Source organism: Triturus cristatus, chromosome 4_1 (assembly GCF_964204655.1).
Source record: "Triturus cristatus chromosome 4_1, aTriCri1.1, whole genome shotgun sequence".
Lineage (NCBI taxonomy): Eukaryota > Metazoa > Chordata > Amphibia > Caudata > Salamandridae > Triturus > Triturus cristatus.
In genome coordinates this window covers 1,013,061,910-1,013,088,846 of record NC_140585.1, presented here as the reverse complement: position 1 = coordinate 1,013,088,846, position 26,937 = coordinate 1,013,061,910, and the positions used below count along the sequence as shown (strand labels likewise).

At 45.5% G+C, this 26,937-nt stretch overlaps 1 protein-coding gene across 1 annotated transcript in view; it reads left to right on the top strand.

Annotated features, from left to right (window-relative positions):
* TTLL8 (tubulin tyrosine ligase like 8) overlaps positions 1-26,937 on the top strand; it is a 478,385-nt gene that overhangs the window by 79,769 nt on the left and 371,679 nt on the right. The window contains exon 5 of the mRNA XM_085651194.1: positions 15,246-15,396. Within this exon, the coding sequence (XP_085507320.1) occupies positions 15,246-15,396 (151 nt within the window). The remainder of the gene's footprint in view (positions 1-15,245; positions 15,397-26,937) is intronic.

Below are 26,937 nucleotides of genomic sequence, written 5' to 3'. Positions count from 1 at the left end.
ATCGCCGCGTATTCCACCTTGTCGCGGTCAATGGCTGACAGTTGAGCCCGGGCAGCCGTCAGCTGCCACCATATGCGGGGTGCTCCAGTGCGCTGGTGCATCTGCTCCAGTTCCTGTACTTTCTGGGGCAGCTCCTCTCTCTTCGCCCTGCGGTCCCTGTTATCCACGGATGAGATGGCGATGACCTCGCCCCAAATGACAGCTTTGAGGGCCTCCCATCGCGTGGAAAGGGCAGTATCTGGGTTGTCGTTATGTCGGAGGAAGTCCTCTATGGTGTTCTGTAATTGGGCAACTGTGTCCGGCCTGTGCAGTAGGGCGTCCCGGAAGCGCCAGTGTCGGGCCGGAAATTGAAGTTGTGGGAGAAGGAGAATCACCTCCACGGGGGCATGATCGGAAAGAGCAGCCATCAGGATGTCAGTAGAGAGCAAGGCATCACGCAATGCTTTGGAGCCCAGCAAGTAATCTAACCTCGCATACGTTTTGTGAGCGTTGGAGTAGTATGAGAGCGCCTACCTGACTAGTGCACTGCGCTGACCTATCTAACTCATTGTCAAACACTAGGTGGAGGTCCCCCCCTATCAAGATATTGCGGTCAGGTGTGGCCATCACCTCGGTGAGGACGTCATGTAAAAAACTTTCTTGGCCTTCATTAGGTGCACAAATAGATCCCACATGCAGAACATGGCCCCCCACAAGGAATTGGCAAGTGAGCAATCTACCTTTTATCTCCACCCTCTTCTGCAGCACCTTCCCCCGGGAAGCCCCAGAGACCAAAATCGCCACCCCGGCTGTCTTGGTGGGTTTGGAGGAAAAAAATTGGGTCGGTAATGCACGGGACCGAAGACGATGGCAGTCCTTAGTTAGCAGGTGCGTCGCCTGGAGGAGGCAGATATCCGCCATAGTGCTCTCAAGATAAGAGAGAAGAGCCCTACGTTTGATGGGATTATTGAGTCCTCTCATGTTAAGCGTGAGTATTCGAATAGTACCCCCCCCCGCATCTAGCATCCAAAGGTGGGGTGATGCCATTCCGGGGCATCCGGGTGGTCCGGGCCCCCCTGTGCCAGCGTGTGTGGCATAATATGGTAGCACTCCTTGGGCCGAGCCCCCCCCCCGGAGGAAAGGACAGAAAGCAGGAAAGAGCAGAAAGAAGAATAGAGCACGAACCCCAACATTAGAAGACCAAAACAACAAGGCGCAACAGGCGCCATAAAGAGTCTGGTGTTCAGTCATTAGTCCGTCATCCAAGGATGACTGGTGGAGGAGTCTCTGGGGATGTAGAGTGACCGATGGGTAACCGCCGCCCCCTCTCCCTCAACCCAGACAGCGCAAACCGTATAAAGGATACAGCATGGTAGCTGGACTCAGTCACTCTGGGATGTCTTCGCCAGAGCGCCTGGCAGAGCCTCCAGGACAGCTTGCTGTTCTTGCTTGATCGACTGCGAGCTCGGCTGCCGGGTGCCCCGCCACCGCTAGCGCTGCTGCCTCCATCTCAGCTTGGCGTCGTTGGAGCTGGTGTCTGTGTGTTCCTCATCCTCCGAGTCCTCTGGGAGAGGGATCCCCAATATTTTGCTTGGTTCAGATAGAGAGCGAAGCTGAAACAATGTCCCTTCATGGCGGGAAACGAGGTGGAACGGGTGCCCCCAGGAGTAGGTGATGTTGCTCTGGCGCAGGGCCTCCGTGATGGGTTAGAAAGTCCGGAGTTTCTGGAGTGTAATGGCCTCCAAGTCTTGATAGAGGGCCAGTGATTGGTTGCGGAATGTTAGCGGCTGAAGCAATCTAGCTTTCCAAAGAATCTCCCCCTTCGTGCAGATGGACGCAGACTAAAATATCTGCTGGGGGCGCCGATTTCGCCCTGGGTGGGCCCACCCTGTGAGCTCTACCCAGTTTCAAATCAGAGTCCGGCGGGTTGCCCAAGACGTGGTTGAAGAGGGCTCGCACATATCCGAAAATGTCCCCTGCTTCTTCGTCAGCACCAACCCCCCGGATGCGTATGTTGTGGTGGCGGGAACGGTTTTCAAGATCTTCAAGGTGGGATTGGACATCCACCTGCAGCTCGTGAATACGGAGGACATCCTGCTGCATGGCTGCCAATTCGGTGTCACGGCGTCGCTTTTGTCCTCCAGTGACGCTACCCTCTCTCCGATGTCCTCTACGTCCTTGCGGAGGTCCTTTATCTCCGCCGTCAGGTCTCGCTTCACTGTCTGCAGGTCCTCTCGCAGCCCCACGAATAGGGATTCCAGGAAGGCCCGCGTCACTGGTGCAGCTTCTGCGTTAGCCGTCTGCGCCGCCCCACCCTGCGAGCCCAGGGTCGAGTAGCCGTCGTTCTGCGCCCGGGCAAAAAGGTCCTTGAGGGATTTCTCCTTCGGCACCGATTTGTCCCTCCTGCCCCGGGATAGCGCCATTCTGCTTTCCCCCAGTCACACCAGGCCCAGTGGCCGCGCCGCAGAGAGTGTGGTTAAGTCCTAGGGCCGCTTGCCTATAGGCAGGCGGGCCCACGGCAAGGATATCACCTCACGGGCTACGAGGTGCCCAATGCAGCTCTGCGAGATCTCCCCGCTGCGGCGAAGCGTCTCTCACAGGTCCCAGGATAGCGCAATACGCGCCCCACGGTCACCAGAGTCCCAGGCCCTCCCCGAGGTAGGCCTGCTCCAGCAGAATGCAGATTGGTGGAGGAATGCACAATGTCCAGACGTACCTGGGCTCCGTAGGGCGTCGCAGAGTGGGGGGTCCAGGAGTCTGTATCGTGGGAGATGAGGGTTTCGTCATGCAGGGCCCCCGACCCCGGCGACAGCACAAACAGGTGGGGGCAGGTCCGCTCCAGGCCGAAGCAGCCCCCAACCGGGCCAGCCTTCACGCCACCTAGGCCCTCCGATGGTAGTGTGGGGCGGGGATCACAGCCGGTTGCAGGGCCCGCCGAGCTCACCGCCACTGGGCTCGATGCGTCCTGCGATGCAGAGGGTCAAGAGAGGTCCGGGCGCCCAGCCGCGTGTGCCTCTGGGTTCAAGGCCTCTCTGGTGCGGTCACGCTCCACTGGCGAGTCTTGATTAGGCCTCACCTCCGCTCAGTCCCCAGGCTGCCGGGTCATTGCTAATCACCGCCTCCAGTGTTCATCAGCCCCGGACAGCGGGGCTCGCCCTGAGTGCTGGAACCCAGCTCCCCATGCACAGCGGCTGCTCCGGGCGCAGCGCCATCCCCTCCGGTCACGCAGGCCACAGCGGCGCCTCCCTCAGCGTCCCATCTTCTTCCGGAGAGCAGGCCCAGCGCGGGCTGGGGAGCACTGGGGCGGGCGCCGGGGTCATCGATGGCGCAGCCAAGGGGTCACCGAGATTCCCCAGGCGCTTCTGGAGTCAGATCCGCCGTCGCCGGTGTGGATTAGTGCTGATGCTAGTACTTATTGTACGACGGTGGAGGAGAGAGGGCAGAGTACGTCCTAGCTCTCCGCCATCTTGGCCACGCCCCGAGATACAATTTTTAAAAGATCAGCATACAGCTCTCCAAGGAAATGCAGAGGACCTAGAAAACCACTCCAGGAAGAACAACTTAAGCATACATGGGGTCCTAACCAACACTGAAGTATTAAACATACTGCTCTATGTGCAGAAACCTTTCGGCATATTTTGTTGGAGGACAACACCAGTGAGATTGAGATTGACAGACTGAGTGCACAGTTGTGCGAGCTACAGCTATGGGAGACAGAGCGCCTGATATTGTAGCATGCGCACATCATTTCATAGCGAAGGAAGACATTGCATGAGAGAAAGGACCTGTTGAATTCCAAGAACATAAAACTTTGCTCTTTTAAGACTTCTCTGTGAATACACTTCAGTGCAGAAGAGATTTCAAGCCTATTACCCTAAGGCAAAAATATTAAGTAGAGATGGGTGTAAGAAAGTGACTCTGTATATACTGTTCTCAAATAGGTACAGTGTGCACAGAGTCCACGTTCCCCAGAGGTTTGGCAGAGGCTAAAGTTAGATATAACCTTGCTCTCTAAAGTGGTAGCTTGGTCGAGCAGTAAGGCAGTATCAGATGACAGTGTAAAGCATTTGTTGTACACACTCAGTCAGAAAATGGTCTCACACACTCAAGAACTGAACTCTAGGCCAATGTATCAAAAGATATAGTTGTTTTATTTTAGAACCAGCAATAGGTAGCAAAATATACTTTCTCAGAATTAGATACTTTAGTAAAGTACTTTTCAATAGGCAATATACTTTTGAATGGAATAGTTACAGTTGTTGCAATGGGCAACAGAATTCAAACACAATTATACATTGAGCTCAATGGGAATTTCAAAAAGTAAATGCAATAGATCACTTTTAGGATTACTTTTCTAACCTCAGGACTGGATCCTAGATTCACTCCTGGGAAAGTTCCTGGAAACAGGTAAGTAAATGCGTTTTGGTTACAGGAATGATTTTTAAGGAGTATTATTGTATTTTAAACGTTGACACTTGGAAACTTATTCACATAGAATCACCAATGTTATCCTATGGGAGGAAATTCACATAGCAGGTAAGTAGGGTTATAGTTACTTTTTCTAACTCAGTGTTTGTTCCTGGATCCAGCACTTGTGCCTCTCCTGTAAACAGTTGGAAGAAAGCGTTTTTTTTATACAGGTGATTTTTAAGGAATATTTGTAAGTTTCAAAAACCGACAAGAATTTCTGGTTATCCTCTGGAGTAAAATCAAGTTAGCAGTAAGTATGGCTGTGATTACTTTGCAGGGTCAGTGCTGGGCACCAAGATCCAGCACTGGGATCTCTCCTGATAGCAGGTGAGTAAATTTGTTTTCGTTATTCGGCTGATTTTAGATGAATATTTTAAAGTTTCAAAACTCGACACTTCGAAGAATTTCCAAGTGAAACCAATCAATGTTACCGTATGGAAGAAAAGTGAGTTATTGGCCTTTGGGTAAGTACTCGACTGGCAGAGTTAAGGTTCTGGGCATAGACTCAGGGGTCTCCCAGGGTCAGGTAGGTACAGTTATTACACCCTCAGCGGCACTGGGGCAGCCGGGTGCTGGGTGAGTTAGGCCCAATGTAATCCTGCGGGAGGCAGGGGGCCTTTGGTTGGTGGCTGCTGGCTAGCAGGCCACGCGGCTGTGGGAGCTGGGTTCCTGGTCACTTACTCTGGGCAAGTTGGGAAGTAGATTAGAGCAGAGGTTGCACTGCCAGGGGCACTCGGGTGGCTGGGTGCAGGGTGCTTTTGAGCAGTCGGACGCTCAATGGATTTCAATGGAGAAGCTCAGTGACGAACAAAGGCTGCAAGCTCGGGGACGAAGATTCTTCCGGTGTGACCCCCACTTCGAGAGGTAAGTTGGGAAGTTGTAGGATAGGTAGGCACCCAGGAGCTGGGCACAGGGGGCCGTAGGGTGCCGGGTGCAGGGGTGTCTTTTTGCGTCGGGAAATCTTACCCCTCAGCTGGTCGCGGTTGAAGGGGTCCCTGGTTCTGAGGCTACAGGTGTCGTCAGGAGCATCGAGTTGGGTCCTTGGGTGCTGGATTCGGGGTCACAGTCACCGGGGGGATGTCCTCGTGGTCTTTGTTCACTCCGGCACAGGCCAGGCTTGGCAGGTGCAGAGTGTGCAGGAGTCGCGGTTCCTGGCTGATGCCAGGGGCTTGTTACTTGCTTTGAGCAGTACCACTGCTCGTGGGAGTCCCAGTTAGTTAGAGTCACAAGGCAGTCAGGTCCTCCAGGGTTTTTGAGGTTGCTGACCACTGGAGATGTCGGGGTTTCGCAGGAGCAGGTTCGAGGGTCGAGAGGCCTGTAGGGCTGGGGCCAAATCAGTTGGTGTCTTCCTCTTGTTAGCAGCTGCACAGCAGGTCTTCTTGATCTTCTTGCTTGTTTTGGAATCTGGATCTGAGGAAGGAAGGTTCCAGGGGCTCCTAAATACTACATTTAGGGGCATAACAGGTCGGTAAAGGGCAGGGACCAATGGGTCCCTTCCCTGGGGTGGGTACACCCCCTATCCTGCCACTCTCCTGTGGGAGGGGGGCAGTAGCCTAGCCCTGATTGGGCAGGGCTCCCCATCTTCAAGAATGCGAGAGCCCGGGGATGTGTTTCACCTCGCCTCCCCCACCTGAGGGGTGGGATTGGCAGAGGCTGGCACACCCCCTTTCCTTCTTTGGGTTTCCCGCCAGTCTTCCCGCCAGGGTGGGGGTCAGAACCGGTAGGGGCCAGTTGCTGAGTACAGCAAGTGGCCTGGAGAAGCTCACAAAGGCCCTTCCTGGGGGAGGAGACCTAGCACCTCGCCCAGGATGTGCATTGTTGCAGGCCCAGGAGAGCGGATGGCTCTCTACCCAGGGGTCCAGCAACATGTCTGCTGTGTGGCAGCCTAGGCAGCCCCTCAGACAGGACGTGGATTGTAGGTTAGGTTCAGGGGCAACTCTAAGTTGCCCTCTGTCGTGCATCTTACATCAAATTCCACACTGGCATCAGTGCGGGTTTAATGTGCTGAGGAGTTTGATTCCAAACTTCTCAGTCTTCGTGTTGATGATCTCCCAGCACCATATACTCTTAAATGGCAGCACTGCACTTACAGTGCCCAGGAATGGACCTGGGTACTGTAGGGGCACAGGGCTCATGCACCTGTACCCACACCACTGGCATAGGGCACCCAGCTAGAGGGGTGACTGAGGTATGCCAGGGCAATGTGTGTTGTGGGCATGGCACACAGGGATGTGTGCCATGCCGACTCTCTGTTTTGTTCTGCACCAAGACACTCAGCCTGCAAAGGCAGTGTGTGTGTGACAGGGTACAGGGCCTCTAAGGGTGGCACAATAAGTGCTGCAGCCCTTAGGGGCCTTCTCTGGGTACCTAGGCTACCATTTACCAGGGGCTGACATTTGGCCAGAGATGCCAATTGGGTTGAGGCTTCATGGAGTTTTAGGGAAGGAACACAGGCACTGGGCACCTGATTGGTAGGAGCCCAGGGCACACTCAGTCAAAGTACATCAGCAATTCAGCAAAAAGTGGGGGCATACCATGCAAGAAAGATGGCACTTTCTCACAATGGGGCAGCCCCTTTGTGTTATATTCAGCTGGAAGGAACACCTATATGAATTATGTATGTTCACAGAAGCCCCTTGGGCCTGATTCACAAAGGTGAACTCAAATTTTGTGCAAGTTTGCTATTTTTTTTGTATTCACAAACTACGAGCTAATAGTAAGTTTACAACTGTGCAACTTTGCACATAAAAAGGTTGAGCAAGCCTATCTGTTCATGTGCACAGTTTCCCGTCTCCAACTGTGTGTAAGCTTACTATTAACTTATCTTTGTGAATCAGACCCAGCGTCGCTGAAAGAGAAGTCCGTTATGGCAGCTGCACGCCTGGGGGAAGTGGGGAACCCTGCATTTACAACTTTTCTCTTTGCAGAGGGTGATCAGGCCTCCTAAAAGCATGGGGTCAGATCCCTCTGTCACAGCACATGAAAAGAAGGATGTGCTGGACAGTCTGCAGTGACATGACGCCCTGTCAGAGACATGAAGGTCCATGCAGAGGGAGTGAAGAAATCTTACCATGGACTTTTGGATGGGAAGCGAGTGAGATAGAAGAGAGGCTAGGTAGACAGTGCAAGGGGAGCAAAAACCAACATAATACAGTTTATCACAACCCCCCAGGTCTCTAACTGAGATGCCTTTTATTTGAGAATGTTGATACCCATGGATGGGAGTGGACTACATGCCACAACCAGTTCGGTACCTAGTTCTACATACTTGTTTAATTCTTTGACCAGTTGATTGGTTAGGGTGGTAATCAAATGACTGGAAGGTATGTATACATGATACACACTTGGCACACGTACATATGCCGAGCCAAACACACTTTAAATAACATACAAGGTCACTACCTAGCAGCCACTGATGCTGACAGTCAGAATCGCACATGGAGCATGTTGAAATAGTCAGCTTTAAAGCTAAGGTGTTAAATAATCCAGAGTAATGCTTAGCAGTATTGTCAGTGTTGCATGTGTCAAAATGTGACAAATGCTTGATACATATGATTGATACAGGAGACACATTAGCAACATAAGATTCACAGAGACTCTGATTTAAGTGTTTTTCCAGGCAACACTTTTACTCAGGCCATGTGAAAAGGGATGGTCTTGGAATACTAATTTCTAAATTCGCTGGAGACGTGGGGTACAAAGTGTTTGAGCTTCAGGGGAGGGTACTGACCCTTAGACTCAGGTTAGGAGGGGAGGGCTTCACAGTGGCTAACATATACACACCTAATTCAGGTCAAGAATCCTTTCTAAACTGAACAGTAGCAGACATACTTCAGACACCAGAAAGGAAGATATTAATTGGGGAAGAGTGCAACATTGTAATGAACAATTAACAAGACAGATCAAGACACAGGGTATGGATCCTCAGGTGCCTTTACAGCAGGGGGACTGAGATGTATGAGGGAGGCAGAGTTAATAGCTATATGGAGGAAGCTCTGTCCCATCATGCTCAGACTCTACCTATTGCTTGGCTTCTTACAAGACATGCACCCATCTTGACTACTTTTGGTGAGTCTGACACTACTTAGAGAAAGTAGAAACTGCAATATGCCCCACATCACTCTTCAATCACACACCAATCTCCATAGACCTAATATTTTCAGAAAACTAAAAGGGGTCTGGGTCCCTGGAGGCTGAGGGATGCTATCATCCCGAATGATAATAACAGGACAGCTATTCAAATAGCAATCACATGCTTTATGTCACAAAGTGACATACTTTGGGACACTCCTAAATCAGTGCTCAGAGGGTGTTTGATTGCCATAGCCGCCAATAAAAATAAGGAGAGTAGGACAAGTGTTCCAGGTTTGAGCTATGAAGCATAGAATTAGAACATATATACACACGGGTACCCTAGGATATGGTAATTCCTTACTGCTGCCTGTTCACAATTGAGACTGCTAAATCAAGCCAGAGCAGAATATGCATTAGTCCGTTTGAAGCATAAATGCTAGATGAGCAGAAACAAGGCAGGAAGATGGCACATAAACTCTGAGGAAAGATTAACAGGGATAGGGTCGATCACCTAAAAAAATGGCAAACGTCATACAATCGCAGGAAACCACCCCATAGTAGTAGAATTCTGGGAGTCCTACAACACACTTTACTGGTCACAGAATATACCTGTATCTTACAGAACCCAACCTACCTAAACTAACGGCTACCCAAGTTAAAACCCTAAATGCACCAATCACAAAATAGTACATTTGTAACCATCCTCAATAAAATGTATAGTTCCTTTATAGAGGGAGGCTCCCTAAAGCCCACTATGCTCGAAGCCAAAAATGCAGTGTTACCAAAAACGAATAAAAATACTTCAGATTGTGGCTCATGATGGCCCATCTCACATTGATCATAAGCATCTTGGCATCAAAACTCAACCTCTACATCCATGTCCTAATTAACCCACATCGATTGGGATTCATCCTAGAAAAATGATGCTTACACAGCACTAACAGGTTCCTTCATCCGATAAATAAGGTCTACAAGTCCACATTCAACGATCTTCTACTATCTATCAACTCTGAAAAAATGTTCAACAGTGTTCACTGGCCTTATTTTGTGGTGACTGTCTAGGACTTCGAATATATGAAGACAGGTTCAAAGATGGGTCTAGTGTGAGTACTCCTCCTCCAGCGTCAACTAAGGGAGAACGGTTACTTTCTGCTCCCTTCCCTATCCAACAAAGGACCCACCAGAGTTCCACCCTTTCTTCACTACTGTTTACCTTGTATACAAAGGGCTCGGCCTAAAGAGATACGGTGAGAGTGCATATTTCTATCACATGTATTCTATTTGGGCTGTAGGTACACACATTATCTGCCTGTATGCACATCATGTGTTCCTCACTCTGTGGAACTCAGCATGCTCCCTGCCAATAGTAATGGAGGAGAAGAGGGTATTTGGAGAGATTTTTGGCTTTTGATTGAATTTACAAAAATACCAGATACTTAATCCCACAGTTGCAGCCAAACAGCAAGAGAGCTTCCTCTCTTTCTATCCAGTCACAAGGGCCACCAACCACATTCCAAATCTCAGGATGGAATTAGTCAGTACCATACAAGTCACAGTAAAGAATAATAAAAATAATTACTGGGAACTTCTGGAAGTGACCTGAGGTCCTGGACTATGTAGAGACTATCTTTATTTGGTCGAAAGGCTGTCCTCAAAAAGACTTCTATCCTGCAGATATTGTTTGTTGTCCAAGCACTCCCTGTGCAGCCTACCCCCAATGTGCTGTAAACAGTGCAAGAAGCACACACTTTTGTATGGAAGGTAAAACGTCTCGCATGCCCCTAGTATTATCCTATCAGCATGAGGTTGGTCTGGGTGTTCCTGAAATTATACAATACTACCAGGCAGCATATCTCTGCCTCATGGTAGTATGGTCCAGAGACTGAACTGAGAAACATTGGTACTTCATGGACCAGCAAATTGCATGGGTGCACATCTGGAAGCCCCAGTGGCTGTTGATGCGACACACTCTATGGGGCCTCTACTCCTCCCCAGTTACTAGGGCTAAAATGCTGTTGTGAGTCTTGGTGGTAAAAAACAGGGCTTCCCTACCTTCCACTGTGCACTCACTGTGGTCATTAGAAACCAAGATATCACACCAGCAGTGAAAGAAACTAATTTCAAGTGAGACAACAAGCAGGATGCAAACGGATTGGGGACCTGGTGGGTGAACACATTCGAGCAACTCAAAACAGACTGGGTCCTCTGGGAGATTGAGCGAGTACATAACACCCAAAGCAAACAGTGGCTATCCAACAAGGTGCTAAAAGAAGCAGCAAGTGGGCCTTTAGCACCAAAGAGGGATGGCTATTAGCTAAAACAAATGACAAACATATGCACTCAGAGCTATATTCTCTGCTATAGGCAACCCCAACCCCCCAAGAACCAAAATTACAAGTCAGAAAAGGTGGAAAGGGAATTGGGATGAGCGCTGATGTACGAAGAATAGAAGGATACATTTAACAGAGCTCTACAGACTTCCCACTCTGTGACTAGTATGGAAACAAGGACAAAGATACTCTCATAGTGGTATTACACCCCAAATGGAATACATAAATTGTCCTCCAGAATGTAGTATCTTTATTGGAAAAACTGTGGGAACACAGGCACGCTCAGCCATCTTCTCTGGCATTGTCCTAAAGTGATGCAATACTGGTGTGAATTGCTCAATGACTTGCAGACAATGACAGGCCTAGAAATCCAGCTCTTCCTAGCATACACCATTTTGGGCCTCCCAAACAAACTGACTTACATGGCACGGCACTAGCACTATGCGCTGCACATCAAACTATCTTGCTACATATGATCAGATAGACAACAGCTATGCTGTTTATGGGACCTGATGGGTATGGAAAAGCTAACAATGTCCCTAACTCACACATAAGAAATTTTCAGAGGTCTGGACCCCTTTCCGGATGTTTCTCTTCCAAGATTTCAGGTATCTGAAAGTAATGCACATTCTACAACCCTCATCTGTGAATAACCTCGAGCAGAAAGCATCAACTGACAACATGACTGACTGAACATGACAACAGATTAGAGAACCAGACATCCCCAGAGGGTCAATTGAGTACATTGTAACAAAAATTTCAAGAGATTATGCATCCTAATGAACTTTGTAATATGTGATTGTAAGGAGGGGGCAGGGAGGGATGGTAAGTTGGTAATCATTAAACACTTTGATCTGCCTCCATGTTGTAGGCTACAAAGCTTTATGTGTGCTTTACCCTTGACTTTGTAAATTCCGGTAAAGAAAATTGATTCATAGGTATTATGATTTATACCCACTAGAACTGGAACTTTCATTAAAAAAAGAAGTAAATCACCTGAAATCAAAGAGAACAGCTCAGGTTTATTCCCTATGAGTAATACACAAGAAAGTAAATGATGACCTAATAAAAATAAACAGAGAATAATTAATGATCATAAATGATAATTCCATAAACAAAATTAAAGTACAGATGCAAGAAATTAAGAGGCTGAATTGAAGTTCATGAACCTCAAACATAATGTTACACAGCATTTGACTGTCAAGTAAACACTTATAAATTGAAACCCGCATCCTTTGTCCCATTTCAGTAGGAACAGGTCAGTCCAAATTGATAGACCACGTCCTTTCTGAATGGGAGCAACTGGAACATCATGGAAGCTGATTTACATGTGGTTGCTCAGTGCCAGTGACCTAGAAAAAACAATGGACTGCAGGGCAGACTGGAGAAAATATGAAATTCTTTCTGACTGCATATTTTCAAGCATTCCACACATCACTTTTTGGGATAAATAAATGTGTAATGGAACATTCCTCATTCAAGGATAACAGAGTATGTTCCGTACACAATATATGCATACAGAAAGGGGCAATGGGTCTTACTCCTTCAGATATTGCCTTCTTTTGCACCATCTTGGATCTGCCCATAGTCGTATTTTAGTCTCACTATTTTTTTATTGGCTGTTCGAATGTGGCTTTCTGCCTCAATGTGAATGCATAGGGGACTATTTTGGAAAATAAAGGCCCACTCCACCATACCACATTTATGACCAGATGTACAGAAATTGAATTAGCAAAAAGTAGGTGCAAATTGCTTACCAACTTTTTACTAATCCGGTGAGATTTTGCAAACCGGATTATACACTCATTGGTCGGTTCGTAATATCACCAATCAGAGTGGGTCGCAATCCAATTTATGTCATTACTTTTTATGGGGTAGTTTGCAAATAGTGACTCACTTAATTTGATGACAATTAGAGCGATGGTAGTGTGCTGAAGTCAGCAAACTCCTATGTGTGTGATCGCTTTGCATCTTTTTTTTATAATTCAGCACATTTTCCTTAACAGAAAAGGAGCTGCATTTAAAAAAGAAATTACATTTTTTAAAAGGTTTATTTAGGACTAGGCATTGGTCCCCTAGACCACTGCCTACTCCGAAGCAACCTTTTTTTTTACATTCAGAAATGCAAATAGGTTACCCCCTCCTTTGAGAAAGTTGGTAACCTATCAATGGCTTGTGATTAAAACGGCGGACGCAAACCGTTCACATATTGCATTTCGAATCACAATTTGGAATACACATCGTAAACGCTCCCCTTCCAAATTGCAATTCAGTATGCATGTTTGATGCCATTTTGCGATTCGGTGAGCACTTGCCAAATCGCAAAATGGATTTAGTACATACTAAAAAGCAATTTAGCAGTCACAAATAATGTGATTTATTGAATCAGAGAGTTTGCGACATCTGAATGGGCTTGTACATCTGGCTTTAAATTCTCTATTTTATAGATGTATTTTATATGGAAAGCAGATACTTTTTGTTACTGCAGTAGATGTTTTTTTAAATGTTTTTGTCAGGGCTCAAGTGCGAATCTTGACCCTAAAATAGCCGCCTTATTGGTATGTCCTCTTGAGTGGCCATCCTGTAGTCAGGTCATCCTGATGTCCATGCCCAAGCAGACTTCTCTTAGTTATTATTTCACCACCTCCCGTCAAGGTTTATTTTATTTTATTTAATGCGATTTTATATAGCGCGAACATTACCCGAAGGTGTCAGAGCGCTTTACAAAATAACCAGTTGCGTTACATAAGGACTTTGGATTATATGAGTTACATAAGAGATATAAAACAGGGAAAAAATTGCAAATGTACAAGTGGAGCAAAAGGAGGGAAAAACTGCAAATGCACAAGTTGTAAAATCACTCAAGGAAGAGATACAAACAGATAAACTTTTAAATCACATAGGAATGGTAGTAAGTACAAATGTCTACTACATATACTAGTGGTTAGAGCGCTTTACAAAAGGACCAGTTACATTACATAAGGACTTCGGAGTACATGAGTTACATAAAAGATACAGACAGAACAACTCTAAAATCGCAAAAGAACAGTAGTCAGTACATACGCCTACTACAGATACTAGAGGTTAGAGTTGCATATATACAAGTTGAAGATTCACTCAAGAGAAGAAACTAACAGAACAAAAACTCTAAAGTTACATAAGAACAGTAATAAGTAAATATGTCTACTAAGGATTCTGTGGATAGAATTACATATATACCAGTTGCAAAACAACACTCAAGATTACATTTAAAAAGCGATTAGGGTTGGACAATTATGTATTACAAATTTACAGAGCATGGCATTTACAAGAGTATCAGCGAGAAACAAGTAAGAAAAGCAGATAGGGACAGGAAAGAGAGAGAAAGTGAGAGAGAAAACGGAGATGGGACCAGAAGTATAAACCATAGTCAAAAACAGTGAGCAGATCCGTGGAGAAGGAGGACGATCCAGAGGTCGACCAGCTGGATGGCGGATCAAGGACAAGAGCGACAACAGGAGACGGTCCCGAAATGGCAGGCGCACACGAGTCCCAGTCCAAGAGTTAGGAGGGTCAAGTCCGAAGAAAGCCAGGGAGCCGACCCAATGGAGGAGGAACAGGAAGGGGAAAGGAGCCAGACTGTCAGGGGAGTAGGGGGGGAGGCGGTCTCCGAAGCACAGCTGTGCCGTAGGTTTTAATGGCCTTCACTCGGTCCTTCTTATTTTCTTCTTAAGGATAAATGTTCTTCTTCCTTCCTGTACTCTACTCTGTTCTGTTATCAAAAACATGTGAAAATAAATTGGATGGTATAGAAAATAAAGCAACCTGGTAGGATATAGGAAGAATGTACTTGAGCCTTCAGATGCTGTACTATGTGGACCATTCAGATATATAAATTATTGTCTAAAACCTCTGCTGCTGATCTTATTTAGTACATATTTATGATGTGACCAATACTAGTACTGTGGCTATACATGATTTGGAGCTGATTTAGCTTTTTATTTTCATGGTACATGTACGGGCAATACCTTATCGTATTAAATACATATTTGTGATGTGAACAATGCTAGTACTGTGGCCATCCAGGATTTAGACCTGATTTATCCTTTTATGTTTATTTTGAGGTTTCCATTGTCTGCTTATTTCCTTCGGCTAAGGTTTTCTTGATGTCATTGACACCATCGATTGTATTATTGTGATTGCATTTAATGTCCTTTTTGGATACCATTTTTGATGTCATGTCAGGTACAGACAAAACCTGATCAGCCCTCTAGAACCTGTGTGGCTATACTGTATAACAAATAAATTTCTATCTTACAAAATGTTAATTGTTTATAGTTTATTTCCCAAAGATATTTGATTCATCTTTGCAAATTCCTTACCAATATACGTTATGTTCATTTTCAATTTTAGGAAAAAAAGATCTTTACCATTTATGGGCACTATCCAATAATCCGCACCAGTTTAAGAAGAAGGGGATGGGCGGAAAGGAAATTTCCTGTGATGCAAAATGAACTTTTAAAGGCTGAACAGCTAGCTTCTGACAATATCAGCACAGCCGATGGTGAGAAACAGTGTTTATTACTAACCCTGCATCTGTGTGGCACCAATAAAGGCCAGAGAAGTTATGCCTGGCCGTTCGTGTCTGTCACAGTGAACAAAGCATGAATCTCCAATAACCAATTTTCGCAGGTTCTATTTACTTGGGCCATCTTTCAGAGGAGTAGGGGTCTTTCAGATTTTCAATATCATTAATTAAAAATATCTTTTAGCTTCTACTTTGGTCAAAACTTCATTTAAATAGCATCTTCACATTTTAGTCTCTGGGCCTCCTTCATTCCCAGTTTAGTCTCCGAGCCTCATTTTTTGGGGCTATGATCGGTCAGTTCTTAGTTACAGCACAAACAACATCAATTTCCTCAGAACATACTGTGGAGACACAGAAGGAGACACATAAAAAATATAGTCACAATCGCCAATTACAACTTCATGATGCTAGACCATATACAACCAAATTGTCTTCCTTTGGGAGCCTAGGTCAGCTTATTCTTTTCAGAAGGATTAATCCCCAATGTTTGAAACACATATCCCCTGCTTTTCAAGGGTAAATCTTTGGCTGGGTGAACCCTCTACATTCAGACCTATTTCCAACTGCCCCTTCTTCATCCAAACAATGCAATTGACTTGTGTACTCCAACATCAAAATTCGCATTGACTCTCACAATCTGCTCGACCACAATCAATTGAGATTCTGCCCAGTACAAAGAACAGAAAGAATTCTTATTTATATTGGAAAACATTTTCTAGAAACATTGAACAAAGATATCTCTGTCTTTAAGCAACTAAGTGACTTCCCAAGGGTCCCTATTGGTTGATAGCACAGGTTGTTTGCTTTAATGGGTAACCAGCCCTGATTCACGGGTTTGGGATCCTTCTCTTTCTTATGATATTTTACTCTGGGAACATCCCACCATTCTAAGACTCTAAAAAAAAAAGACATTTTTTTTCAATAACAAATCGTCATCAGAAGCCCAATCAAATTGTCAAGACTTAGAATTATCATGTTCACTGTCTTAGAAAGTAGTACCCCCCTACCAAACACAGAGCATAAAGTGGTTCTGGAAGAGGCTGCCAGGCTCATCTTCAAATTGAAACCAGGGAGGCACATCCATCTAACTATTAATGTCGTCTGCTAGGGCCTGGTTTCAACATGCACCTATTTCAAGACAACCTGCCTCACCAACAAAGTATCCGAGAAAACTGACCCTATGTCTCTCAGCGTAACCTATCAAAGATGCCAGTCAGTTAGGCCACTTAGATCAGGCCAGGTGTGTCTCATCAACATTCCCACTGCTAATAACTTCTGTGAAGGAAAATTGCTGGGATCAGCCCAACCCAAAGCTCTAAAAGTCTCTATTTATGCAAAATATTAGAAATCATCCAAACTTCATTTTAAACATAAATAATATACTATTTTATCAATATTTCTTTCAAGAGAAGAGAAGAAAGTGGGCCAGTGAATTATATTAATGCACCTGCAATTTGAACTTGAGGTAAACTTGATAGCCAATGCACTCTCCTTATGCCCAGTTTTATACTGGCTGAGATTGTACAGGAACAAGGCAGAGGAAGTATATAATAGCTCAACGTTTGATCTTTCAGCTCTACCAGGTGCAGCCAAAATGTTGTGGTTTTAGCATGTCTCCAACAACTTAAGAAAACAAGGCCTAGAGTAGCTTCAGAATAATCCCTCTATTGCCACTCTATACACAATCGAAATGATTAGGGTGAAGTATTTACACAGTAAAAATTTGAAACTACTCCCAAGTGTCCAATTATGGACAACTGGCACTGCAGGATCTTAGTTTGAGGCATAACGCAGGATTTATATGTTATTTAAACATAATCCAACCTAGAGGTGGGAGGTGCAGCTGAGCCGCCACCCAAAACGGGTGCTTGTTTTCAGAGCTCTGGCTGCGCGGACACAAAATCCACACTCAAGCCCATCTTTTATGGCCGTCATTGTTTGTAACCCATCCTATAGAACCTGCAAGATGATTGCCTGCTGCCTGAAGTGTGACTTACTACCTTAGACCCTAGAATACCCATACATTTTCTGAAAGTCTGGGAACTGGCTGCACTCATTCTGGCTCTTGCACTGCCTTGGCCGGACACAGCTTCTAGGCAGGCACTTGGGACACATCCGACATGTACGTCTGAATGCCCCACTGGACATCGAGAGGCCCCCTGCAGCTGCCCATCAGCACAAAGATACAGCATTGAGGTAGACACTGCCTGGGTCCTGCAATAATGGCTATGATGGGGTGAGTTGCGGCGCTGAATCTTGTTGGCTCCTCAGAGATTCCTGTTGTACTTCTGCTATAGTGATTTTAATCAGCGTTCGACTGTGTAGACTGGGGGAAATTGTGGCAGAAGTTAGCAGATTGGGGTATATCACAGAATCTTTTACACACACTGCATAGTGACACATGGGTTCAAATCAAAATAGGAGCAGGCACACAACTTTCTTGAAAAATTCAAACTACCCGAGGCCTAAAGCAAGGCTGTGTTTTCGCACCAACTCTATTTAACCTTTTCTTGGCAGACCTGATGGAAGCGTTACAAACATGTAACCCTCATGCCCCGAAATTAGGGGCTAATCCGATATCATGCTTCCTATATTCCGATGATATAGTATTGGTGAGCCGAACTCGGGTGGGGCTCCAACGACTTCTTGATACAATGACGACCTATACGCAAATCAACGGCCTGCAGATCAATTACGGAAAAATGAAAACCATGTGCTACAACGTCAAGAAAACACAAACACAGGCTTGGTTCATGGATCAAGAGAAGTTGAAAAACGCAGTTGAATACAAATACCTTGGAGTAATTATCCATAATAAAGGGAACTTTCATGTGCAGAAGGAGGAAATCAAAAAGAAAGGCTTGGTTTTAGCTGCAGCTTTTAAAAACTTGAAGAAAAAGGTAGCTGGACCTGTTTTGCCCCCACTACTGGAAGTTGTAACAACAAAACTCCTTTCAACAATTTCATATGGAAGTGAGGCTTTAAGAGGGCAGGATGCAACCATGCTGGATAATGTGGTCTCCCAAGCTTATAGAATTATATTCTCCTTGCCAAGTTACACTTCCTCGGCTGAGATGAAACTAGAATTCGGACTGGTCAAGCAATCACTATCCAGGCGCTGCTCATATATAATATGCTGGAACAAAATCAGTAAAGCTGAATTGAATACATTGAATCACATGTTGTGGGATGAATTACAGCATTGTCATACATTACCAGGCAGAGAGTATCTGCAAGAGTCCCTAGCACGTACAGGTCTTGCCCAGCTTTGGGAAATGTCAATTGACCTACAGGTCTTTAAGCGTTTGGTAAAGAAGTCTCTTAAAATTCAATCAGCTACATAAGATAAAGCTACACTACCACAAAGGGCACATGGGTGGATGACATTAAACAATTACAAGTCTATCTCACCACAAGATTACTTTGCCACCAGTTATCCAGTGTTTTTTTAAGCAACAGTTCTTAAGATTCCGACTGGGGTTACTACCAGCCAAAGAACACATGGCACCTTGGCAACGCTGTAACCTACCTGTCACTTGTTGCCTCTGCTGGAGTTGCAAGGAGGACATGGTGCATTTGGTCTGCTCTCCCCGTAATACTGTAATGGCAGAAAGGAAACAACTGTTAATGAAGGTTTTTAACCAAAGAGGAATACAAACAAGAAGACAGGCTATCTTAGCCTGCTTTGACCCAGGTGACACACAGTTAGATTGCCGTTTTGTCAAATTTCTGCTAAGAATGGAGCAAAGACTAAAAGAACATGAAAATCGTCAAGTCCATTTGATATATGAAGCAATTCAACTGTCATATTAACCTTTAGAAACAACATAGAGTTCCCCATAATACTATTAGGGGCTGAACCATCGACTCTTATTGAATACCCAATCCATTAACTGGAATACTTCCCTTGAGTGTTCTTTTAACCTCAAAACTGCGACCTCTACTTGCCTCCTACCATTAGAAATCTTTTAACACTAAAGATTTTATCATTTGAATTGTGTTTCACCATGAATTTTAGGTTTTATCATGTATATGTATAAGTGACTATCAAATGGTTATATTAACTGTTAGACCGTCAGAGGCGGATTGGTCACTCATTGGCATTAATAAGAATTGAAATGTTTGTGTGCAATAGCATCTTTAATTTTAAATCTGAAACTATCTGGCTTCCTTTTATCTGTCATATTTGAAAATATTGAATTGAAAAATGTTATCAATGATTTGTAACTCACCATGTAAATATGAATCTTGTATATTAATTGCAATGGTTTTAAGTAACCGTGCAATTGTCTAAAAAAACTTAAACTTAAACTGTTGACCTGGTAGAGATCTGTGGCCACAGGGTCTGAGGTAATCACAAAACACTGGGGAGAAGTGACCACCCATTCATGCATTGTCAGACTCCAATCAGGTGAGTCGAGTCGGGGGGCTGGCTCTCTCTCCAGCCACCCTCAGAAAGCACGCTTCAACACCGCTGCCTGTGCTCTGCTTCGTGCATACTAAGTGCTCTCCTGATTTTGTGAGTGGTCTTTGGAAACCAGCTAGAGAAATGTCGAGCACCCCCATTGGTTGAGGCACTTAAATAAAAACAGTCTGCATTATTGCAAAAGTGAGTTTCAATGCAGACTTCTGGGCCCTTCCTGCTAGCTGGAGATACCAGTCTACTATATAATTCCTACTCCATTTATAGATGAATCTTTGCATCCTCACTGGGCTCTGGAGATATGAACCCCAAGCTGTCTACAGTTTTGACACTCCCAGGTGATAAACTTATTCTAGAGAATTGTTTGTAAAGACAGCTACAAAAGTATGCCTCTCTTCATGCTTATTAAACCACTCAGCACCTGCTTAACTGCACTGTAGACTTGAAGAAGCCTCCTCTCTCCTTTCTTCACCACATTTTGTTACTGAGTTAGCTCCTCTTGGGGTACCCTTCACTATAACTACATCTGCTTATTGACAATTCATTAAACTTTACTTCAGGATAGCCAGAAAGCTACTTCCCACTTCAAGACACATGCAACACAGGTGGAACGGTCTGCTAACTGCTTTCACCACAACTGCAAAACTGCAAAATGGCAATTCCAACCAAATACAAACTAAACTGAACTTTGAGCGCAGAAGACAAATGAAACCCACCTACAAAGTGGATCCGAAATAGAAGGCCATTAACAGTTTCAATCTACCCCACAAGGTGTTTCAAGATGACATCAAAATTAACCTCCTGGAAATATGCAACAGTTTACGGACTGTACATTTGAAAAGTGATACTCGGCCAATACAGCTAGATCACAAGTAGGAACACATTGATAAACATGCTAATAGACTGGACACTAGACTGAGCACAGAATCTCTAAACTAGAAGTTGGCCTCAGCAAAGTCAGAGACGATCAAGACCAAGAACGAAGACCCTGAAGCACATTCATGTTGTAACAAAATTCACCTACTGGGGATACCAGAATCTTCCTCCAATGGCAGAATACAAACCTTTGTAGAGTCTCTCCTGGTTGAAATATTTGGCAGGGAAAAGTTCTCATGTGTCTTTATTGTGTATTGCAACCTTAGGTCACTGGAACATAGACCACCGCCTGGTACAACCCACGTTCAGTCATAGCTAGATTACTGAATTACCACAACAGACATACGGTACTCAATGACAGCTAACGCATATCTCATGAAAATTTTTGTGTTATGCTCTGTTCATGTTGAATTTCACAAGTCCAGAATACACTGTTGTTTTTGACAGCACTTTATATACGCTGTCCATTGTTCATATTGATGAATACAGGCCCCAGCTAGGCCCGCAGGACACAAGGGTTCGCTCTCCTGTAATGGAATCTATAAGGAAGTTGGCACGGAAACTGCAAAGTACAAAGACAGCATTTATTAACCCTTAAGGGTGGTCCTACAATCCACACAACACTCTTCAGTATTGCATAGAGTAGCACCAAGAACTTACGTACATGGTCCCCTTTTATACACAATAGAGGGGCTCATAAGTGGGTGGATACAACATGAAGTCGAGGAACATTACCATTTATGGTCATTTTCGATACTGAATCAATATGTGGGCGGAGCTAACACACTCCTTGAGCCCGCGAAAACATGGTCAAGCAAGGCTAACTGATAACAGATGTGGTCAGGTCTGGGCATGTGCCAGATGGACAAAGGAGCTATTTATAGACTGTTACTAGGCAGATTGCAAGAGCAACTAACACAGAGGTTGGACTCTTCTCGGGGGAACACGTGGAAGCATGACAATACAAATGGAGTCCAAGCTTCAGTCAACATAACAGAGAAAACACGATCTATAAAAGGGGAATTAATGTCTTTAGTAAATGCTTAATCACATCGTTGTTTCGATTTACAACAGACGACCCTTTCAGCATTTACTGAAGACATCCGGTTTGTTAGGATAATCATCATATATGTCAATTGTCATAATTTCTTCAACTTCTTTAGCTAAACGTTTCTGGTGAGCAACATCGGCAATAGCTTTCTTATCAGGGATACAAAATGATACACATAATGAGCAGAGCAAGGGACCACATTGAATACAGATACAGCATGAAAACAGAACCGCTACAATAATGCAGAGACCAGTTAGAACCTTCCATCCCCAGGCGGTAATTAACGCCCAAAACCATCCAGAAAAGGACCAAGTGCCGTTTTCTGTATGGATCTCAGCTGCAATTTTATGCAGTTTATTGATGGCATTATAAACTGATGGCGTATGATCAGGAATAAACACACAACAGCTACTTCCAATAATTTTACATGCTCCTCCTCTGTCAGCTAGCATAACGTCTAATACCATACGATTCTGCAATGCAACAATTCTAGTAATCTGCAATTCCTCCGTAAGATTCCCAAGAGCAGCAGCAGTCTGATTTGTCACAGCTTCTACCACTCTTGTTAATCTTCGGATCTTCCTACTGTTCAGGGCAGCTCCAACAAAGAAAAACAGTCCTAAGTTAAAATCAATATACTGCTGCAGACTGGTGTCAGTCTGATCTACATCGTCAATTGATAAAGTACGTTTATACCTATTTACAGTCACATTATTCAATAATTTCAGATCCTTGTGATAAGATGCGGGTGCTAGGAATACAGGAGGTAATAGAAATGATACATAGCATACCCCAGACCACCCAGCCGGCAGACGGTAATAACCTTTATTTCCACACACAAAGTACGTATTATGGGAGGCTAAGAAGGTACTATTGTTCAACCCATCAATATTCAAAACAGTAATGCAATCACTAACACCAACAGGGATGAAACCCACACTCTGGACACACAGGTCCGCTTGAGCTTGTGCTACTTGAATCACAAATTTGTCTTTTCCCACAGTGTCTCTTGTGTTCGTGAAGATGTAGGGAATGGATTCATTGTCTGGTCGGTACTCTTCCCACTCCCAAATTGTCCCATTCGCTTGTGGATACCCATTTTTGTCTTGATGACATTCTTTATTGAGTCTGAAGAGCAATCGTCCCACTGTCGGTTTCCGAGTGGCAAAAAGCAAAGTATACCATGCTCTACAAGAGCCATTATGAGAGAAAGGAAGTGGTATAAATGGCGTTCCTCCTTTCTTCTGATGAGCTGGCATCATCCCACATATCCAACAGTTCGTAGCATTCGTAGCAACGTGGGTATGATGCAGCATCTGGATGAAAGTGTTATTCAAGTAAGATTGTCGATGCTTCAACTCTTGATACGGTAATGTATAAAAGTAGTGCTCCTCAGGCACCGGAGTTGTCAACACAAGAATCTTCCGAGCGGGAGTTACATCCTCCACGAACCATGTGGTTATCCCAACAATGGCTACTGTCAACATGAACCCTAATGCACAGAGGATTTTCTTTTTCTCCATATCAAAAACAAAATAAAACCCAAAAACTTCCTGAAACTAAAAGTCTGTCAGAACTCTTCCCCTTGGGCAGCGGTTGATTTCTTCACCAGCGGGCCAAGACGGGTGTCGCTACACTAATGCAGGGCTGATCCCCCCCCCTTGCCTCATCGGCTCTCCGTTTCACTAACCCAAGGGCCGTTCTGACAGTATGTCCCGGTACCGGAAAACTCACTTCCTTGGTCGGAGATGATATCGCCTTCCTCCAGAAGTCGCTTGGTCCGGAAAGAGCTCCTCAGTGGCGTTTGGCTCCACAGCACGACCTGTCTCTGCAGCCAAAATGTCTCGTTGATCGGTCAGCACGGCAGGTTCCACCAATCCGGGCGGCACCTTCCTACAGTGCAGGGAGTGGATCCAATTCTTTCGGTTGGAGACTCGCACAGCCGTCCTCGTTGCGAGGAGGACCTGCTCAGGGCCCACCCATCTCGGCTCCAAGCTGTTCGTTCTGTCGAAGACTTTCACCATGACATGGTCACCAGGCCGGAGACCATGTCCTTCGCCGGTAGACCGATCAGGGAGCGCCTCTCGGACCTGTTGATGGATAGAAACCAAGTTATCCGTTAACTGTGCCAGATAATCGCTCATCATTACACAAGGTACATCATACACAGCCTTAGGTCTTGGTGGACCCCAAATATTCATTGGGCGTCCAAAAACGATCTCATATGGCGTAAGGCCAGTTCGAGAGTGCGGTACTGATCTAATTGACAATAACGCCAGTGGCAGAGCGTCTGGCCAAGTCAAAGACGTCGAAGCTTGAATTTTGGCGATCTTAAGCTTCAGTGTACCATTATACTTCTCAACTAGGCCTGCATACTGAGGGTGAAACACGGCGTGGAACTTCTGAGTGATGCCTAGGCCCTTCAAAACATACTTCATAACATCCGCTACAAAGTGAGGGCCGTTATCACTCCACAGAAGTCTACAGACGCCATATCGAGGGAAGAACTCTTTCAGCAGCAGCTTCGCAGTAGTCATTGCAGTATTGTCTTTCGTAGGGTACGCTTCAACCCATTTGCTGAAGGCGCAAACCACTACTAGAACATACTTCAGATTGTTACAGCGCTCCAGCTGGATGTAATCCATCTGCAGAACCTCAAAGGGTGCAGTGGGTGTCACAAATCCTCCTGCTGGAGTTCGAGTACCCTTTCCTGGGTTATACCTCAGGCAGATCATACAAGTCTGCACCACCCTCTTCGCTGTGCTAGCAATCTCTGGATGCTCCCAGACTTGGGTAAGCAATTTTACAATTGCGGAAGCTCCAACATGTGCTAGCCCATGTGCCATCTGAACCATAGGTTGTACAAAGGCCGTAGGTAATTTCCATCTATCCATCTGCTTATTTCTCCAGCAACCCTCGTCATCCAGTTCTCCCTCGCTAGCCCATTGTTCCCGCTCTTTGTCAGAAGCGGTCCTTTGCATTTCTCGCACTTCCTCCTTCGCATCATGCCATCTCTCCACCTGTGATTTCACTACATACATGGCAGTAGTACCGGGCTGCATCGCAGTCTCCCGTGCTACTCGATCCGCTAACGCATTTCCTTCTCCAACTTTATCAACCACTTTCCTATGGGCGCTACACTTAACAATGGCAATTTTCTTTGGGTACGTCAATGCAGTTAAAAGATTATGAACTAACTCTCCGTGCATTATCTGTACTCCATGTGACGTTAAAAACCCTCTCTCCTTCCAGAGCAGGCCGAAGTCATGCGCTACTCCGAAGGCATAGCGGCTATCTGTATAAACATTCACACATAGTCCTGTACTGAGCTCACATGCTCGTGTTAATGCTATCAGTTCCGCTGCTTGAGCTGATTTCTGTGGTATGCGTGCTGTCTCCCCTATCGTTTGTAATGTGGTAATTGCATATGCTGCTGAAGTCGTACCATCTGGTAGCTTCAGACAGGATCCATCCACCCACAGTTCTCCATCTACATCTGGAAAGGGCGTATCCTGGAGATCAATACGACCCTTTGTTTGTTCCTCAGTCACGAGAATACAATCATGCGCCTTCCGCGCCTCAGGCTGGGTTTCGGGGTATGGCAACAATGTTGCCGGGTTTAACGTTACGCACCTTTTCAACGTAATATGAGGAGCCAAAAGCGTCAACTCATATCCCGTTAAACGGGCACTGGTCAAATGCTGCGTCTTTGTTTGATTAAGCAGGGCATCGACAGCATGGGGGACTAATACCAACAGCTTATGAGATAACACAATTCCCTCGCTTTGGCGTATTGACACAGCTGTCGCCGCAACCGAGCGAAAACACCCTGGTAATGCTCGGGCGACAGGATCAAGTACAGCCGAAAAATATGCGCATGGGCGCTGCTTATCACCATGCATCTGTACTAAAACTGACAATGCACATCCATCTTTCTCATGCACATACAACGAAAAGGGTTTTGCATAATCAGGGGTCCCTAACACTGGTGCTGAACAAAGGGCCTGTCGTAGTTGCTGAAAAGCAGTATCACACTCATCTGACCAAGGGATTGGGATAGGCGTATCCTTTGTCAAGAGGGCTAACAATGGCTTAGCTATGTGCGAAAACCCCAGTATCCACTGTCTACAAAAAGAAACAAGGCCCAAAAATGCACGCACATCCTTCTGTGTGGACGGTCTCGGTGTATCCAAAATTACTTGGATACGATCCGGTGTGAGTGCACGCCCCTCCTTAGACAAAAGGTGACCCAAATAAGTCACCTTTGGTCTACAGAATTGCAATTTCTTCCTAGATACCTTATGATTGTGGGACGCTAGAAAAGAAAGTAAGGATAACGTACTTTTTTCACACAGCTCTCGGGTGTCAGCCGCCAGCAAGATGTCATCAACATATTGAATGAGGGCGACCCCCTCGAGCAGAACAAAGGAATCCAATTGTCGTTTCAGAGCCTGACTGTAAATGCTAGGGCTTTCTGTATAGCCCTGGGGAATCCTACAGAAACGATAAGATCTATTATTTAATGTAAACCCAAAAAGATATCGGCTATCAGGGTGAATGGGAATAAAAAAGAAGGCCTTCTTCAAATCAATTACTGAGAACATGGTCGCCGTAGGCGGGACCAAGGTAAGCAACGTCGTGATATCAGAAACCACTGGGTATTGGGGTATCACGATCTTGTTCACTTCTCTCAAATCAATGATAAACCGGTAAACTCTGGCATCCGTATCCTTTTTCAGAATGGGAAGAATCGGACTGTTACAAATGTTGTAGGGGACTTCCTCGACTACCCCAACCGTCATCAAGTCCTGCACTATCTGCATGAGAGCCTCCTCACCCTCCTGGGAAATACGATACTGTGGGAGGCGTGGTAACACCGCCCCCTCCTGGACACTAATGTGGACCGGTGGGATCACCATTTGTCCCACATCAGTATCCGACGTTGCCCACAAAGCACGAGGGAGGGTAGATAACAGCGCATCCTCTGACATCGTACACATCCGTTCAGATCGGGGGTAATTGTCATTCAATATTACCCGCACACCAGCAGGGGAGCAGCGGATAGTAGCCCTAAAATGCTTTAACATATCAAGACCCATAATATTGTCCGGTGTGTACGGGGCAAGCAGAAACGGACAGGGTGCAGAAAAAGAATCAACCTTAAACA